Source organism: Jaculus jaculus, chromosome 7 (genome assembly GCF_020740685.1).
Source record: "Jaculus jaculus isolate mJacJac1 chromosome 7, mJacJac1.mat.Y.cur, whole genome shotgun sequence".
In the NCBI taxonomy this organism is placed as follows: Eukaryota; Metazoa; Chordata; class Mammalia; order Rodentia; family Dipodidae; genus Jaculus; species Jaculus jaculus.
Window position 1 is genome coordinate 104,011,320 of NC_059108.1, and position 18,592 is coordinate 104,029,911.

The 18,592-nt window shown below is 39.2% G+C and overlaps 1 protein-coding gene across 3 annotated transcripts in view; it reads right to left on the bottom strand.

Moving 5' to 3' along the window:
* The window catches only part of Pole2 (DNA polymerase epsilon 2, accessory subunit), a 60,961-nt gene that overhangs the window by 14,378 nt on the left and 27,991 nt on the right, over window positions 1–18,592 (bottom strand). For all 3 annotated transcript variants that reach the window (XM_045154961.1, XM_045154959.1, XM_045154960.1), the window contains 10 exons: window positions 16,928–17,002; window positions 16,635–16,718; window positions 16,023–16,079; window positions 14,653–14,701; window positions 12,233–12,305; window positions 8,809–8,981; window positions 4,053–4,142; window positions 3,808–3,862; window positions 2,028–2,087; window positions 1,864–1,941 (listed from right to left, as the gene is read on the bottom strand). In XM_045154961.1, coding sequence (XP_045010896.1) covers window positions 1,864–1,941; window positions 2,028–2,087; window positions 3,808–3,862; window positions 4,053–4,142; window positions 8,809–8,981; window positions 12,233–12,305; window positions 14,653–14,701; window positions 16,023–16,079; window positions 16,635–16,718; window positions 16,928–17,002 — 794 coding nt within the window. The remainder of the gene's footprint in view (window positions 1–1,863; window positions 1,942–2,027; window positions 2,088–3,807; window positions 3,863–4,052; window positions 4,143–8,808; window positions 8,982–12,232; window positions 12,306–14,652; window positions 14,702–16,022; window positions 16,080–16,634; window positions 16,719–16,927; window positions 17,003–18,592) is intronic.

Genomic DNA, 18,592 nt, shown 5'->3' on the forward strand with positions numbered 1-18,592 from the left:
ATTCCAGTTCAGCCTAGGCTAGAGTGAAACCCTACCTCAAAAAAAAAAAAAAAAAAAAAAGAAGTTATCCTCCACACACATATCATTGTATGCTTGTGCATACATACATATAACCACACTAAATAATTATTTTTTTATAAAGCTGGGTGTGGTGTGGTGGCGCACACCTTTAATCCTAGCACTTGGGAGGCAGAGGTAGGAGAATCACTGTGAGTCTGTGGTCACCCTGAAACTACACAGTGAATTCCAAGTCAGCCAGAGTTAGAGTGAGACCCTATCTCAAAAAAACCAAAAAAAAAAAAAAAAAAAAGGAGAGGTTGTAGCTGGTGACTAGCTTGGGAGCTATTGCAGTCATCCAGGCTAACGAAGATGGTAGAGGATCACAGAGATAGATACAGAGAAGTGGCTAGATCTACATGTTTTTATGGTTGTTTTTTCTATATTGTACTTATTGTTTGTTTTTGAGACAGGGTCCAAGTTAACCTGGACCTCCCTCTGTAGCCCAGGCTAGCCTCAAACTCACAGCAGTCCTCCTCCCTTAGCCTCCTAAGAACTGGGATTAAAGCTTTGAACCACTATGCCTGACACACACACACACACACACACACACACACACACACAATATATTTTATTTATTTGAGAAAAAGAGACAGAGAAAGGGAGAGAACAGGCATGTCAGAGCCTCCAGCCACTGCAAACAAACTCCAGACACATGCGCCCTTTGTGCATCTGGCTTATGCAGGTCCTGGAAAATCGAACTGGGATCCTTTGGCTTTGCAGGCAATTGACTTAACCCTTAAGCCATCTCTCCAGCCCTTATATATGTATTTTGAAGTCAACAGGACTTGCTAGAAACAGCATATAAGAGAAACTTAGAAGTTGTTGGCCTGAACAACTGGAAGGACAGGGTGCCATGAACTAAAAAAGGGAAGGACACAGAATAGGTGAGGGGTGGTAGAGGGAGAAGGTCATTTTTCTCTAGTAGATATCAAAGGAAAGATGAGTAAGCAAATGGATCTACAAGTATGGAATTGTGAGAAAGGTCTGAGTTGGAGCTATAAAAGTGGAATTTCTAAAACAGATGATAACTGATTAAAGCCTCCATTATTTTTGTTTGTTTGGTTTCTTGAGGTAGGGCTCAGGCTAACCTGGAATTCACTAAGTGGTCTAAGAGTATCCTTGAACTCATGGCAATCCTCCTACCTCTGCCTCCCAAGTGCTGGGATTAAAGGCATGTGCCACATGGCTGGCTTTAAAGTCTCTATTATTTAAGCTTGAAATTTTCAAATTGGTGAATAGCCAGGCATGGTGGTGCACGCCTTTAATCCCAGCACTCGGGAGGCAGAGGTAGGAGGATCGCTGTAAGTTCGAGGCCACCCTGAGACTACAGAGTGAATTCTAGGTCAGCCCAGGCTAGAGTGAGACCTTACCTCGAAAAACCAAAATAAATAAATAAATAAATAAACCCATAACAACAACAACAACAATACATAAATTAATTAAAAATAAAATTTGTGAATAATTTTAATAAATATTTTCAAAGCTTTGATGAATCTAAAATTAAAGTTTCTTTTTAAATTTATTCCATAACAGTCAAAAATTCAGAAATAAACTTGAAGAATGTCTTTTTTACTCTTTTGGTTTTTTAAGGTAGGGTTTTGCTCTAACCTACTGATGTGGAACTCAATCTGTAGTCTCAGGCTGGCCTCAAACTTACAACTATCATCCTATCTCTGCCTCCCAAGGGCTGGGATTAAAGGCATGTGCCACCACACCTGGCAAAGAATGCCCCCCCTCTTTTTTTTCCCCTAACTGATCAAGAATGCCTTCTTAAATGAAAGTTTAATAACAAATGATATTTACCTGCAAGGATTGGTAGTAAAAACTGAAAATGGTATCTTTTGTCTGAATTCACTAGTGATGCTTTCAGCAAGGGGTGGCCTATAAGAACAATTCATGGGATTTAGAAAATGTTTCTAAATATTATAGAATTTTCTTGACTGTTGTAGAAATTTGACATAAGTTACCTTGGCAAGATGGAACCAAATCCAGGATCCTTTGGACCAGGGACAAACACAAAACGACTACTGCAGCAAAATTCAACATCATCTATTAAAAAAACACTTTGGCAATACTACCCAGGGGTCTACAAACAAGATGCTACCTTTAACTAAATAATGCATTTGATATATATATATATATATAGTCTGGATCTTGCCATATTGTCCAGGCCTATATAATCCAGGCTGACCTCAAATTCACAATCCTTCCACCTTAGCTTCTCCAGTACTGACTGGGTTTTTGGCAAGTGACACCATGTCTACTTAAGAGAGTAGTTTTGTAATTTGTATGAGAGTGTGGTATGCATCTGTTTATGTGTTTGTTTAAATATGTTTTTGTGGATGAATATACATATGGAGGTCACAGGTCAATATCATGTGTCTTCCTCAGTCTCTTTTTACCTTATTTTTTGAGAAATGTTCTTTCACTGAACCCACAGCTCATGAATTTTGCTAGTCCAGCTAGCCAGCAAGCCCCAGGGATCTTAATGTCTTTACCTCCCCAGGGCTGGAATTACAGATGCGTGTCTGGGTACTAGGAATCTGAAATCAGGTCCTCCTGCTTGCATGCCAGGTACTTTACCCACTGGAGCCATCCCCCTAGACCAAGAATTTTAAAATTTTCAAGCATTTTAACAAACTACTAAAAGAAGTCCAGTCTTACACCAATAGCATAACGACAAAGATATTCCATAGTTAGCACTATCTAGCTATTGAATGTGCTCTAAATGTGGTGGACTGAATTTCAAATTTTATGAAACATTAATATTAGAGAAACACATAAACCCAATAGATATCATATTAAAGGATAAAAGTCTAGACATGTAATGTCATCTAAAAAATATAATTTCTACTCTCCCTTTTAATATATTTCACTATAAATTTATAGAGCTATCTAACATATATTATAATGTAAGGATTATCTCCTAGCTCATTTGATTTTCTTACTTTTCTTTTTCTAGTAATAATTTCTTTCCTTCATTTTTCTTTAAGACAAGCTCTCAGTCTCATGTAGCCCAAGACAGTCTCAAACTCTCCATGTAGCTGAAAAATTCCTCATCTTCCTACCTGTCACCTCTTCTAAGCGTTACTCCCCAGATCTTTTGTTTCTGTGGGGGGGGGGGTTGGAGAATAATGTATATGATGTGTGTGTATGTATTGTGGTATATGCATGTGTGGGTACAGGTGTACATGCTAGGCATGCTAGAGTAGTTCTCTGAGCCCTATCTTAAGCTTCTAGTAATTTCGTTATAATCAATGATATAAACACTAAGATTCTTTTTATTTTCTTTCTTTTTCTTTTTCTTTTTCTTTTTTTTTTTTTTTTTGAGCAAGGGTCTCACTCTACCTCAGGCTGACCTGCATCTCACTGTCGTCCTAGGCTGGCCTCAACCTCACAGCAATCTTCCTATCTCTGCCTACCAAGTACTGGGATTAAAGGCATGCACCACCACTCCTAGCTCTAAGATTCATTTTTCAAACAAAACAATTTCAAATAAAAAATATAACAGGGCTAGAGAGATGGCTTAGTGGTTAAGTACTTGCCTGTGAAGCCTAAGGACCTCGGTTTGAGGCTCAGTTCCCCAGTACTCATGTAAGCCAGATGCACAAGGTGATACATGTATCTGGAGTTTGTTTGCAGTGGCTACTGGCCCTGGTGCACCCATTCTCTCTTTCTCTCTCAGTCTGTAGCTCTCAAATAAATACAAATAAACAAGCAAACAAATATAACAGTACAGGACATTACCTTTGGTGAATATTTGGGTATTCACATATTATATCTGCCAAAGTTTTTAGGGAATCTAAAATTTTTAAAAGAATGAGAAATTTATGTGTAATATATAAAAACTAAATTACATTTGATTAAATAAAACCATACATCTTTTGAATAAAATAGTATGGATAATTTTTTGATAGCTTCTTATCGATGTTCTATAAATACATAGTACATATGAATATAGAAGCACTCATTATTAAAGAGATCCTTAATACCTTTCAAAGCTTGAATTTGATTTTTTCCATATGGTGCAGATGAAAAATTACCACACAGAATGAAGCAGCTTGGAGGTGCTGGTGAATAGCCTAGAAGATAAAGGAACATCACTTTTTAATCTCTTTGAGGTTAAAAAATTTTTAACTACAAGGGTTTTATTTTTGCTGCCTTATTTTTTCAGAAGAGGTCTTCCTCTGTTAACCAGGCTGACCTTTAAGACATTAGCTCAAGAGAGCTTCCTGTCTCAGTCTCCCAGACAGCAGGGATCTTAGATATATACCAGCATAACACAGCAAGCAGTTCATCTTAAGACTTGAACCCTCATAATTATTCAAAAAAAGAATAGAGCAAATGGGCCTAGAAAACAAGCAGGGGTTGCTATCCTAATATCAGACAGGGTAGACTTTAGTCCGACGTTAGTCAAGAAAGATAAGGAAGGTCACTTTATATTGATTAAGGGCACACTCCAACAGGAGGACATTACAATCCTAAACATATATGCACCTAACATGGGGGCTCCCAAATTTGTCAAACAAACACTATTAGAACTAAGGTCACAGATAACACCAAACACAGTGGTGGTGGGTGACTTTAACACCCCACTCTCATCAATTGACAGGTCATCCAGGGAAAGAATAAACAGAGAGGCATCTGGACTAAATGAGGTCATAGAAGGAATGGACGTAACAGATATATACAGGACATTTCATCCAAAGGCTGCAGAATATACATTCTTTTCAGCAGCACATGGAACATTCTCTAAAATAGACCATATATTAGGACACAAAGCAAATCTTAACAAATTCAGGAAAATTGAAATAATTCCTTGCATTCTATCTGACCACAATGGAATTAAACTACAAATCAGTAGCAAGAAAGGCTATAGAGCATACACAAATTCATGGAAACTAAACAATACACTACTAAATGATGAGTGGGTCAATGAAGAAATCAAAAAGGAAATCAAAAAATTTATAGAGTCAAATGATAATGAGAACACAACATACCAAAATCTCTGGGACACAATGAAGGCAATTCTAAGAGGTAAATTTATAGCCTTAAGTGCCTATATTAAGAAATTAGAAAGGTCGCAAGTAAACGACCTAATGCTTCGCCTTAAAGCCTTGGAAAAAGAAGAACGAGGCAAACCAAAAATTAGTAGACGGGAAGAAATAATAAAGATTAGGGCAGAAATTAATGAAATAGAAACAAAAAGAACAATCCAAAGAATTAATGAAACAAAGAGTTGGTTCTTTGAAAGGATAAACAAGATTGATAAACCCTTAGCAAATCTGACCAAAAGAAAGAGAGAAGAGACACAAATTAATAAAATCAGAGATGAACAAGGCAACATCACAACAGATTCCAGAGAAATTCAAAAAATCATAGGGACATACTACAAAAGCATATACTCCACAAAGTATGAAAATCTGAAAGAAATGGATGATTTCCTTGATCTATATGACCTACCTAAATTAAATCAAAATGAGATTAATCACTTAAATAGACCTATAACAAACATGGAGATCCGAGCAGTTATCAATAATCTCCCAACTAAAAAAAGCCCAGGCCCGGATGGATTCACTGCTGAATTTTACCAGACTTTTAAGGAAGAGCTAACACCATTGCTTCTTAAGCTTTTCCAGGAAATAGAAAAAGAAGGAATTCTACCAAACTCCTTCTATGAGGCCAGCATCACCCTGATACCAAAACCAGGCAAAGATAGAACAAAAAAAGAAAATTACAGACCAATCTCCCTCATGAACATAGATGCAAAAATTCTCAACAAAATATTGGCAAACAGAATACAAGAGTATATCAAAAAGATCATTCACCCTGACCAAGTAGGCTTTATCCCAGAGATGCAGGGATGGTTCAACATACGCAAATCTATAAATTTAATACATTACATAAACGGGTTGAAGGACAAAAATCACATGATCATCTCATTAGATGCAGAGAAAGCATTTGACAAAATCCAACATCCCTTCATGATAAAAGTCCTACAGAGACTGGGAATAGAAGGAACATATCTCAATATAATAAAGGCTATTTATGACAAGCCTACAGCCAACATATTACTAAATGGGGAAAAACTGGAAGCTTTTCCACTAAAATCAGGAACAAGACAAGGGTGTCCACTGTCCCCACTTTTATTTAATATAGTTTTGGAAGTCTTAGCCATAGCAATAAGGCAAGAGACACACATAAAAGGGATACAAATTGGAAAGGAAGAAATCAAGTTATCATTATTTGCAGATGACATGATTCTATACATAAAGGACCCTAGAGACTCTACTAGCAAGCTGTTAGAGCTGATCAAAACCTACAGCAATGTAGCAGGATACAAAATAAATACACAGAAATCAGTAGCCTTCATATATGCTAACAACAAACACACAGAGGATGAAATCAGAAAATCACTCCCATTCAAAATTGCATCAAAAAAAATAAAATACCTTGGAATAAACCTAACCAAGGAAGTAAAGAATCTATACAATGAGAACTTTAAAACACTCAAGCGAGAAATTGCAGAAGACACTAGAAAGTGGAGAAACATCCCTTGTTCCTGGATTGGAAGAATCAATATTGTGAAAATGGCAATCTTACCTAAAGCAATCTACACATTTAATGCAATCCCTATCAAAATTCCAAAGGCTTTCTTCATGGAAATAGAAAAAACAATCCAAAACTTCATTTGGAATCACAAAAAACCTCGAATATCTAAAATAATACTGAGCAACAAAAAAGAGGCTGGTGGTATCACCATACCTGATTTTAACCTATACTACAGAGCCATAGTAACAAAAACAGCATGGTACTGGCACAAAAACAGACATGTAGATCAGTGGAACAGAATAGAGGACCCAGATGTAAGCCCAAGTACCTATAGCCACCTGATATTCGATAAAAATGCCAAAAATACTCATTGGAGAAGAGACAGCCTCTTCAGCAAATGGTGTTTTGAAAACTGGATAAATATCTGCAGAAGGATGAAAATAGATTCTTCTCTCTCGCCATGCACAAGAATTAAGTCCAAATGGATTAAAGACCTTAACATCAGACCGGAAACTTTGAAACTGCTAGAGGAAAAAGTAGGGGAAACCCTTCAACATATTGGTCTTGGCAAAGACTTTCTGAATACAACCCCAATTGCTCAGGCAATAAAACCACAGATTAACCACTGGGACCTAATGAAATTACAAAGATTTTGCACCGCAAAGGACACAGTGAAAAAAGCAAAGAGGCAACCTACAGAATGGGAAAAAATCTTCGCCAGCTATATATCTGATAGAGGATTAATATCTAGGATATACAAAGAACTCAAAAAGTTAAATAATAAGGAATCAAACAAGCCAATCAAAAAATGGGCTATGGAGCTAAATAGAGAGTTCTCAAAGGAAGAAATACGAATGGCATATAAGCATCTAAAAAAATGTTCTACGTCACTAGCCATCAGGGAAATGCAGATTAAAACTACACTGAGATTCCATCTCACTCCTGTCAGATTGGCCACCATCATGAAAACAAATGATCATAAATGTTGGCGGGGATGTGGAAAAAAAGGAACCCTTCTTCACTGCTGGTGGGAATGCAATCTGGTCCAGCCATTGTGGAAAACAGTGTGGAGGTTCCTTAAACAGCTAGAGATTGATTTACCATATGACCCAGCTATAGCGCTCCTAGGCATATATCCAAAGGACTCATCTCATTTCCTTAGAAGTACATGCTCAACCATGTTTATTGCTGCTCAATTTATAATAGCTGGGAAATGGAACCAGCCTAGATGTCCCTCAACAGATGAATGGATACTGAAGATGTGGTACATTTATACAATGGAGTTCTACTCAGCGGTAAAAAAAAATGAAGTTATGAAATTTGCAGAAAAATGGATGGACCTGGAAAGTATTATACTAAGTCAGGTAACCCAGGCCCAGAAAACCAAGCGCCACATGTTCTCTCTCATATGTGGATCCTAGCTACAGATGACTGGGCTTCTGCGTGAGAATGAAAATACTTAGTAGCAGAGGCCAGTAAGTTGAAAAGGAGACATAAAGGGTGGAGAAAGGAAGGGAGGAGGATACTTAATAAGTTGATATTGTATATATGTAATTACAATGATTGTAATGGGGAGGTAATATGATGGAGAATGGAATTTCAAACGGGAAAGTGTGGGGGTGGGGAGGGAGGGAATTACCATGGGATATATTTTATAATCATGAAAAATGTTAATAAAAATTAAAAAAAAAAAAAAAAAAGAATTGGCAAGTGCACACATGTTCTCTCTCATATGTGGATCCTAGCTACAGATGATTGGGCTTCTGCGTGAGAATGAAAATACTCAGTGGCAGAGGCCAGTAAGGTAAAAAGGAGACATAAAGGGAAGAGAAAGGAAGGGAGGAGGGTACTTAATAGGTTGATATTGTATATATGTAATTACAATGATTGTAATGGGGAGGTAATATGATGGAGAATGGAATTTCAAATGGGAAAGTGTGGGGGTGGGGAGGGAGGGAATTACCATGGGATGTATTTTATAATCATGGAAAATGTTAATAAAAATCTAAAAAAGAAAAAAAAAAAAAAGTTCACACGAGCACCCGTAAAATATTTATGCCCAGTATAATTCAGTTTAGCTTGTAAATTCAGTTTCTAATTTACAGGAAACTCATACAGCAAATGAATAACTTAAAAATAAACTTGCTCTGTATTTGTTAAAAAAAAAAAAAAAAGAATAGAAAAAAACATACCTACCAGAAAACATTATATGAAGTTTTTCCAATACTTCTGCTCGATCCAACCAAACATCAGATACAAAAACAAACATGGCATCTTTATTCTCTTCTTCCAGTTGTTTTAGTTTTGTAGAAGTCTTCACCGATGTATTAGAAGGCCCTCCAAAAAAATTAATACTTCCATAGTATGCCCTATGTAATTATAACATAGTTATATTCTGTCCTATATTCTTTTCACTAACAAAGTAAAAATATGCCAGATACCACAAATCACACAACAAAAATACTACACAGAAAATGAAGCATGCATAGCATTAGGTTACAGGGGCTGGAGAGATGGCTTAGCAGTTAAGCGCTTGCCTGTGAAGCCTAAGGACCCCAGTTCAAGGCTCGATTCCCCAGGACCCATGTAATAAGCCAGATGCACAAGGTGGTGCATGCAACTGGAGTTCGTTTGCATTGGCTGGAGGCCCTGACGTGCCCATTCATTCTCTCCCCCCACCCCACCCCCGCCTCTTTCTCTCTCTGTCTGTCGCTCTCAAATATTAAAAAAAAAAAAAAAGGTTACAAAGGAATGCCCAGTATGCATATATGGAGCACATCAACCATTACCATCTTCATCAGAGCAGCCTGATCACCTACAAGACCCTCAGCAAGGTCAGATTTGTTGGCAATCCTCATAGGGGAAGGTGGGACAAGCTATTAGAGCCTCACATGAGAATCCAGCCATCCTTCCTGTGCCCCATGCCATGTAATTCTGACCTAGCTGCCTGTGAGCTCTGGAGGTGCTACATGTCAAAGAGGTAGAAAGTTAACTGAAGGGGGACTCCATCTGTGCAGTGATAGGGAAGTAGTCATACAGCTTTTGAGTAATCAACCACACTCCTAAAAGTAACCCCTCACACAAGTTCCAAAAGAGTAAATTCACTGGCTCATCAAGCTACACCTGGGTGGAATATACTTTGCTGTGTTTGATGTCCTATCTGATGCGAACTGACGTTTGTTCACATTTCCCAGAAAAATTTAAAGGAACAACACATTTATAACACACATTATAATGACAACAAAGGGACCAGGTATAGATCTCCACCACAACTATCTCTGGCCCCAGGCTGGAGCTTCATGTACCAGCCCCTCAGTCTCTGTCCTTTAGCCATCTCTTTCCCACTTCTTTTTTTTTTAAAGTTTTTCTGAGGTAGGGTCTCAGCCTAGCCCAGCCTGGCCTGGAATTCACTATGTAGTTTCAGGGTGACCCTGAATTCTCAGCCATCCTCCTACCTCTGCCTCCTGAGAGCTGGGATTAAAGGCATGTACTACCACACCCAGCTTTTTTTTTTTTATTTTGGTTTGCCAAGGTAAGGTCTCACTCTAGCTCAGGCTGACCTGGATTTCACTCAGTAGTCTCAGGGTGGCCTTGAACTCATGGTGATCCTCCTACCTCTGTCTCCTGAGTGCTGGGAGTAAAGGCGTGCCCCATTATGCCTGGCACACCTTTTTTTAAAAAAATATTTTATTTATTAGAGAGAGAGATGACAGAGATTGAGTGAGTGTGGGTGCACCAGGGCCTCTTGCCACTGCAAATGAGCTCCAGACATATGTACCATACCATGTTGTGCATCTGATTCTACGTGGGTACTGGGGAATCAAACCTGGGCCATCAGGTTTTACAAGCAAGCACCTTTAACCACTGAGCCATTTCTCTAGCCCTGATATCTCTTTCTTCTTCTTTTTTTTAGCTTTTCAAGGTAGGGTCTCACTCTAGCTCAGGCTGACCTGGAATTCACTATGTATTCTCAGGGTGGCCTCAAACTCATGACGATCATCCTACTTCTGCCTCCCAATTGCTGAGATGCCTGGCTCTCATTATATGTATATATTTTGTTTGTTTATTTATTTTATTTGAGAGTGACAGAAACAGAGTCAAAGAGGCAGAGAGAGAGACAGAATGGGTGTGCCAGGGCCTCCAGCTACTGCAAATGAACTCCAGATACATGTGCCACCTTGTGCATCTGGCTCACATGGGTCCTGGGGAATAGAACCTGGGTCTAGGCTTCACAGGCAAGCACCTTAACCACTAAGCCATCTCTCCAGCCCTGGCCTTTTTTTTTTTTTTTTTTTTTCTGGTTTTTTGGTTTTTCGTTTTCTAAGGTAGGGTCTCACTTTAGCTCAGGCTGACCTGGAATTCACTATGGAGTCTCAGGGTGGCCTCGAACTCACGGCAATCCTCCTACCTCTGCCTCCCGAGTGCTGGGATTAAAGGCGTGCGCCACCACTCCTAGCTGGCCTTTCATTCTTAAATATTGGAAATCCAACTATTTTTTGACAACTAGAGGAGGGAGGGTCTGCATACTACATCCAACCCTCACATCCCCAACGACAACTTGTACACCATTCAACCTCTGCTCAAGCACAAAGCGACACATCCCTTGTTTCCGAGAAGGTCCCTTTGAAATAGCTCTAACATTGAGATGATTTTACTTGCATTAAGGAACTATATTATTTATTTAGTTATTTACTTTGTTTTTTTCTAGGTAGGGTTTCACTCTAGCCCAGGCTGATCTGGAATTCACTCTGTAGTCTCAGGGTGGCCTCAAACTCATGGTGATGCTCTTACCTCTGCCTCTAGAGTACTGGGATTAAACGTGTGCACCACCATGCCTGGCTTTAAAACATTTATTTATTTATTTATTTATTCATTTATTTATTTATTTATGAGAGAGATAGAGAGAGACAGAAAGACAATGAGAAAAAAAAAAGATATGGGCACTCCTGGGCCTCTTGCCAATGCAAATGAACTCAACTCCAGACACATGCACCATTGTGTGTATCTGGCTTTACATGGATAATAGGGCATCAAACACAGGCCAGCAGGCTATGCAAGCAAGCAGCTTTAACCCCTGAGCCATCTTCCCAACAGCCTCTTATCTGTCTCTTATCACTTCATTAATTAGAACACAAAAATAGCCAGGCGTGGTGGCACTTCCCTTAATCCCAGCATGGGGGGGGGGGGAGGAGGCAGAGGTAGGAGAATCACTGGAGTTTGAGGTCATCCTGAGATGAGACGACTACATAATGAATTCCAAGAACAAGATCCTACTTTAAAAAAAAAAAAAAAAGGCATGGCCGTACACACCTGTAATCCCAGTACTTGGGGGGGCCTCAAGCAAGAAGAGTGATGTGAGTTCTTGGCCAGTAAAAGCTACAAAGCAAGGCCCTGTCTCAGAAAAAGAAAAAGGCCTTTCTATGAACACAGGAATCACTTTTTTCTAAGTGTTTCACTCTCCCCTATTTCCCTTGAACTTTCCATCAGTAAGACAAGAAGATATCTATTGCTCTTTCCATTTTGACACAAAGCCTGAAGCCCTATAACTGACAAGCTATCCTATACTTACTACTGCCAGTATCACAAAATTTCTATAGTTTTAAAGCAAACATTTTAATACCTAGTAGTATTCGATGGCTCAGTGGGTGGAAACCCAAAGGCACTGACATGAAACACTTGATCTTCAAACCAACCTAAAAAAGAAAAAAGAGAATGAGAGAAGTAACACATTATTTTCACTGGTTTAATTACTTTTGTTTGAAAGGACAAATCTGTTACATAAATGATACTATAATCTCATGTCCCATGAATTAACTACAGAAGATGCCAATCCCACTGGGCTATATAACTTCAAGCCACAGAGCCTAAACTTTAAAACTAAATGTGAAAGTAAAACTAAATGAAATAGAAATAAAACTCAAAAGTAAAACCTGGGATGGAGAGATGGTTTAGTGATTAAGGCACTTGCCAAGCCTAAGGGCCCAGGTTTGATTCCTTAGAAACCACATAAGCCAGATGCACAAGGTGGTGCATGTGTTTGGACTTTGTTTGCAGTGGCTAGAGGCCCTGATGTACTCATTCTCTCTCTTTCTCTACCTGCCTCTTTCTCTCTCCCAAATAAATTAAGTAAAACCTTGTACTTTGTGAATGTGTTGGGAAGATATTCCACAGTACATGTTGGGGTAGAAATATTAGCTATAGGAGCTGGAGAGATGGCTTAGCACTTAAGCGCTTGCCTGTGAAGCCTAAGGACCTCGAGGCTCAATTCCCTAGTACTCACGTAAGCCAGATGCACAAGGTGGCATATGCATCTGGAGTTTGTTTGCAGTGGCTGGAGACCCTGGTGTGCCTATTTCTCTCTGTCTCTCAAATAAATAAATAAATAAATATTTTAAAAAGATTAGTTATATAAGTTAGGAAATGTTTCACTATAGGACCCTAAGTAAAGTCTAAAAGATATTTTTTAAACTTTATTAAGATATAGTTCACATGTCAAATAGAAATACAATTTAGTGGTTTCAGTATGCATCCAAGTTGTGCCTCTAGCTCTACTACCTAATTGCAAAACATTTTCCTCACCACAATAAGGTAACTAGTAGCCTACTTTTAAGAGTTAGTTTACAATGCTCTCAGGGGGCAAGGGAGATTGCTCAGGATTAAAGACTCTTGCTTGCAAAGCCTGCGGGGCTAGGTTTGACTACCCCAGCATCCACATAAACGCCAAATACAACAGGTGGCACTTGCATCTGGCAGCAACAGATGCTAGCATACATAAGCACAAGTACAGACATGCACTTGCAAGTGAATAAGTAAAAATTTGAAAACAGAATAGATTCTGGAGGCTTGAGTATGGCTCAGTGGTTGAAAGTGCTTGCCGTATGAGCATGGCCACAGGAGCTCAGAGCCCCAGAGCCCTCCCAAAGTCAAGTGCACAGTCTATAATCCTAATGCTCCTATAGCCATAGGAAGCAGAGCAGGGAGAATCCCAAAGCTTGTGCACCAACTAGTCTGGTGTTTGTAGCAGCAAACAAGAAAGAACCTATCTCGGGCTGGAGAGATAGCTGGAGATATAGTGGTTAAGGTTGGTGGTTAAGTTGCTTGCCTGCAAAGCCAAAGGTTCAATTCCCCAGGACCCACATAAGCTAGATCACAAGGGGACACATGCACTGGAGTTCGTTTGCAATGGCTGGAGCCCCTGGTGCACCCATTCTCTCCCTTTCTCTCTCAAATAAATGAATAAAATAAATTTTAAAAAAAGACCCTATCTCAAAGTGGAAAGTAAGGACCAACACCACAAGGTTGTCCTCTAACTTCCACACATGCACTGTAAAATGTGGTATGCACATACCCATACACAAAAGAATATACTCCTCAAAAACGAATGCTCAGGCTGGAGAGATAGCTTAGCGGTTAAGCACTTGCCTGTGAAGCCTAAGAACCCCGGTTCAAAGCTCAATTCCCCAGGACCCACGTTAGCCAGATGCACAAAGGGGCGCACACATCTGGAATTCGTCTGAAGTGGCTGGAGGCCCTGGCACACCCATTCTCCCTCTCTCTCTGCCTCTTTCTCTGTCTGTCGATCTCAAATAAGCAAATAAAAATAAACCAAAAAAAATTAACAAAAAAAGAATGCTCTCCCTAACTATATCCTGTTATTATCTCACCTAATTATAGTGGCTTGCTTCAGGTGTCTCCCATAAACTTATGTGTTTAGAATGCTTAGGTCTCCAGCCGAAGGCATTTTGGGAATTAAAGCCTTCTGGAGGCAGTGTATTGTTGGGTGTGTGCTTATGGGTGCTATAGCAGCTTCCACTTGCCAGTGTTTGGCACACTCTCCTGCTGCTGTTGTCTGCTCATGCCATCATGGAGCTTCCGCTCAAGTCTATAAGCCAAAATAAACTCTCTCCTCCCACAAACTAACTGCTTTTGGTTGGGTGTTTTCTGCTAGCAACATGAAGCTGGCTATAACACTAATATAGTGTTTTCTGGTTTGTTTGTTTTTAACTAGAAAACAATGAAGACAGGAAAGGGCATACTTACCTTCTGCTAAGACAAAGCATGCCTCTGTGTATAGACCACTATGGAACTGGTACACAACTTATCAGGAAAAGAATTTTATTTCTGTGTGAGGCAGCAGCAACCAGGTCAAATGCATTCTGAGCTCCACAAGGCTTTAACTTGGTTTCGTTTCTTTCTTTTTTGGGGAGTGGTGGTGGTGGTGGTGGTGGAGGTTGTTTATTATTTTGTTTTTTTAATTTAAGAGAGAAAGAAAAAGCAGCAGATAGAGAAAATGGGCACAGTAGGGCCTCTAACCACTGCAAATGAAATACTGGGGAATCGAACCTGGGTCTTTAGGGTTAGCAGGCAAGTGCCTTAACTACTAAGCCATCTCTCCAGCCCTCCTAAAGGACTTCTAAATAATAAACTCAAAAACCTCATATTTGGGGGCTTAGCAGTTAAGGTGCTTGCTTGCCAAGCCTAAGGACATAGGTTCATGTCCCCAGTACCCATGTAAGCCAGAGGCACATGGTAGTACATGCATCTAGAGTTCATTTTCAGTGGCTAGAGGCCCTGATGTGCCCATTTTCTCTCTCCATCTCTCAAATAAACAAATAATATAATATTTTTATTTTATTTTATTTTTGTGGGTTTCTTTTTTAATTTTTCAAGGGAGGGTTTCACTCTAGTCCAGGCTGACCTAGAATTTATTGCTGGGCGCCACTACACCTGGCAATAAGGTATTTTTAAAATTTCACATCTGAAGTGAAGTGATATACAGCTTAGATGACAGCTTTGAAAAGTTTAGGTTTATATATTAAGGGTATAGGATACTATTATTATGTTATAAATTTCTTCAGGGATTCCTCCAGGGTCCCCAGATAAGTAAGTAAAAGGACTGGGGAGATGGCTCAGTGATTAAAGCTGCTTGCTTGCAAAACCTGCCAGCCTGGGTTCAATTCTCCAGCATCCCATATAAAGCAAAAGACAAAAAAGGCACAAATATCTGGTGTTTATTTGTAGCAGCAGGAGACCATAGTATTCCATACACACACAAACAAATTTTAAGAAAAAAGACTTTATAATCCTGCCGGGGACGGTGCCCAGCACTTGGGGGACACAGATAGGACGATCACCATGAGTTCAAGGCCATCCTGAGACGACATAGTGAATTCCAGGTCAGCCTGAGCTAGAGTAAAACTCTGCCTCAAAATAAATAAATAAATAAAACCCTTTTATAATCCTATGCTACCACTATATGGTAGTAATACTTGACACCCCAGTCTATATAACCTATTTTTTAAATTTGTATGTGTGTGTGTTGCTAAGGATTGAACCTAGGTCATCACTCATGCTGAGCAGGTGGTCTCCCACTCCTGTAACAGTTTTGTTGTTGTTAAAGCAAAGGATATAGCTTGACTAAGATCCAGTTGTACTGTTCCGGTAGGATCTTCCAGAAAAAATTTCCCCTAAAACAGAATTATATTCATTGTTTATATAAAAATGAATACTATGACAAATAATTAAAATACTAACAAGTTTGACAACTGAATACTTTGGATAAACATCAGCAATTGCTAGTTCAGATTTCTATGTTTTCTTTGTCAACTTGGGATTAAAATTGAATTGATATTTAGACCCCTCACAGTTACTGAGGAGGGAATAACTATGGTGGGCCACTAGGGGCAAGAAGGACCTTAGCCACCTGCCAAGAGGCTGCAGCAGATGTTTGCATCTAAGAGAGTGACCTGCAAGGCGAGGATGTGGTCTGTAGCTGGCCTGTGCAGAAACTCAGTTCAGGTTCAACCGAAGGTCACAAAGAACCTAATCTCAGATTATGCAAATTGAACACCTGCACAAGACTACTCAGAAAACTGAACACAGCTAAAAGTTGACTTAGTTACTGAGGCAAGTTTCCAGTGAAGAATATGTTCTTATACTTTCTACAGAAATACCCTACAGTACAACATTTTACAAGCCCAAGTCTGAAAATAAAAGTCTAATGCATAGCAAATACAACTTACCTCTTTTAACTGAGTTATCATTCCAAGAACAATCACATCTCCAATTTTGGTTGTACTACCCAATAAGGTTTCTATTGTTTTAAGCTAAAATAAAACAAAAAAAGCCTTAAAGATTACAAATATATTCTAAGAAGCTAATCTTTGTCTTGTTATTTTGTTTTTGTCTTTGTGTATGTGTGGAGGGGCACACATGTGACAGCTAAACAGTTACACAAGTTTACTTTCAGTTAAAATTCAATGAATCAAAACTATTAATAAATATTAAACTGGTATATATAAGACAAAGTTCTAACCTGGAACTTGCTTCCACTTTCATTAGGGTAAGAACCTATCACCGGAGGAGTAAATAACTCATGTCTATGGGTTCTCTACAAAAAAAAAAAAAAAAGAATTATTGAAGCAGACAGTTAAAATTAAGATTCATTAAAACAGCATGATGATAAAACACTATCCTTACCCTGTTACTGTCACTTATTCTCAACAAATTTGAAGGCCCATATAAATGAAACAATGAATGAAATAAACCCCCACCCACTCCCAATACATGGCTTTGCACCAAGAACTCTTCCACAGAGCTAGGTCCCCTACCCCTCGAGCAATTTTTAAGATAAAATTGATTTAAAAGTTAAGCAATGAAGCTTGGTGTGATAGTGCATGCCTTTAATCTCAGCACTTGAGAGGCAGAGGTAGGAGGATTGCCATGAGTTCAAGGCCACTCTGAGACTACATAGTGAATTCCAGGTCAGCCTGAGCTAGAGTGAGACCCTACTTCAGAAAAGCCTAAAAACTGACTATTACTGATGCAATAGTAGTGTGACTATTATGGAGGCAGCCAACTACTATGATTGGATTTGAATTTACTTCACAGGAGAAAGTTCATACTTGGTACTGAAAACCTAGTCAAAAACCAGTAGCTGAGGCAGCCTTAGATCCTGTGGGAAGCTATTACTATTGTTTTTACTAACTGGGGCCCATCAAATTGCCTTCTGTTTATGTTTATGCACATAGATTAGTGTGCTCTCAGCTCTAGTCAGAGGTTCTTTTTGAGTCGGTGGTGGCTACTTTCAAGACATATAACTGGTCAAAGTGTTGAGAAGAAAAGAGTATTGAGTGCCTAGCCCTAAATGGAGCATCTATATGACACCTTCCAAGGCTCAGGGATTATTGCAGAATAGGCGAAGAAGAGGCGGTAGACAGAATGTGAGAACCAGAACATGGAGAATAGTGCTGTGGCGCAAACACTGTCTTCCACATACAACATGGTCATTAGACTTACAGTCCTCACCTCCAAGAGCCTGCACATGATTAGGCACATCAACACTCTGTCATATGAAGGATCTAGGACTTCCCCAGCTACCAGCTTTTGACTAAGTTTTCAGTACCAAAACTCCTCTCTTGAGGGGGTCTTAGCAATTAATGGTTGCCAGGGGAGGGGGAGACATTGTCTTCAGTGGTACAGCCACTGGTAAAGTGCCCATGCTCCAGTAAATAACTCCTTCCCCATACTCATGAAATCAACCCCAATTAAACTCCAGTGGGTCACATTAAAAAAAAAAAGCAGCAAAGTAGAAGTGGGACTATTTAGGGCGAACCATTCAGTGGACAAGAATAGGCAATGATAAAGGGAGGTGGTGTTACTGTGGCCCAAATACATTATATATATATATGCATAAAATAAAACTGCACTAGCAAGGAGCAAAAAGGAGGGTGAGACATTTCAGGCCAACAACTATTGTGTCCAAAGAAAAAAAGTATATGACTAAAGGCATATTTGGAAAATTATGTTACTTTTCTCATCACTGCAACCAAATACCCAACAGAAAGCAACCTATGGGAGAAAGGACTTATTATGGCTCATAGTTCACAGGAATATAGTACATCATCACTAGAAAGCAGGGACAGAATGCTGGGCACAGAGGCTCAGCTCACTTTGTTCCTCTTCTTTTTTATTTATTTAT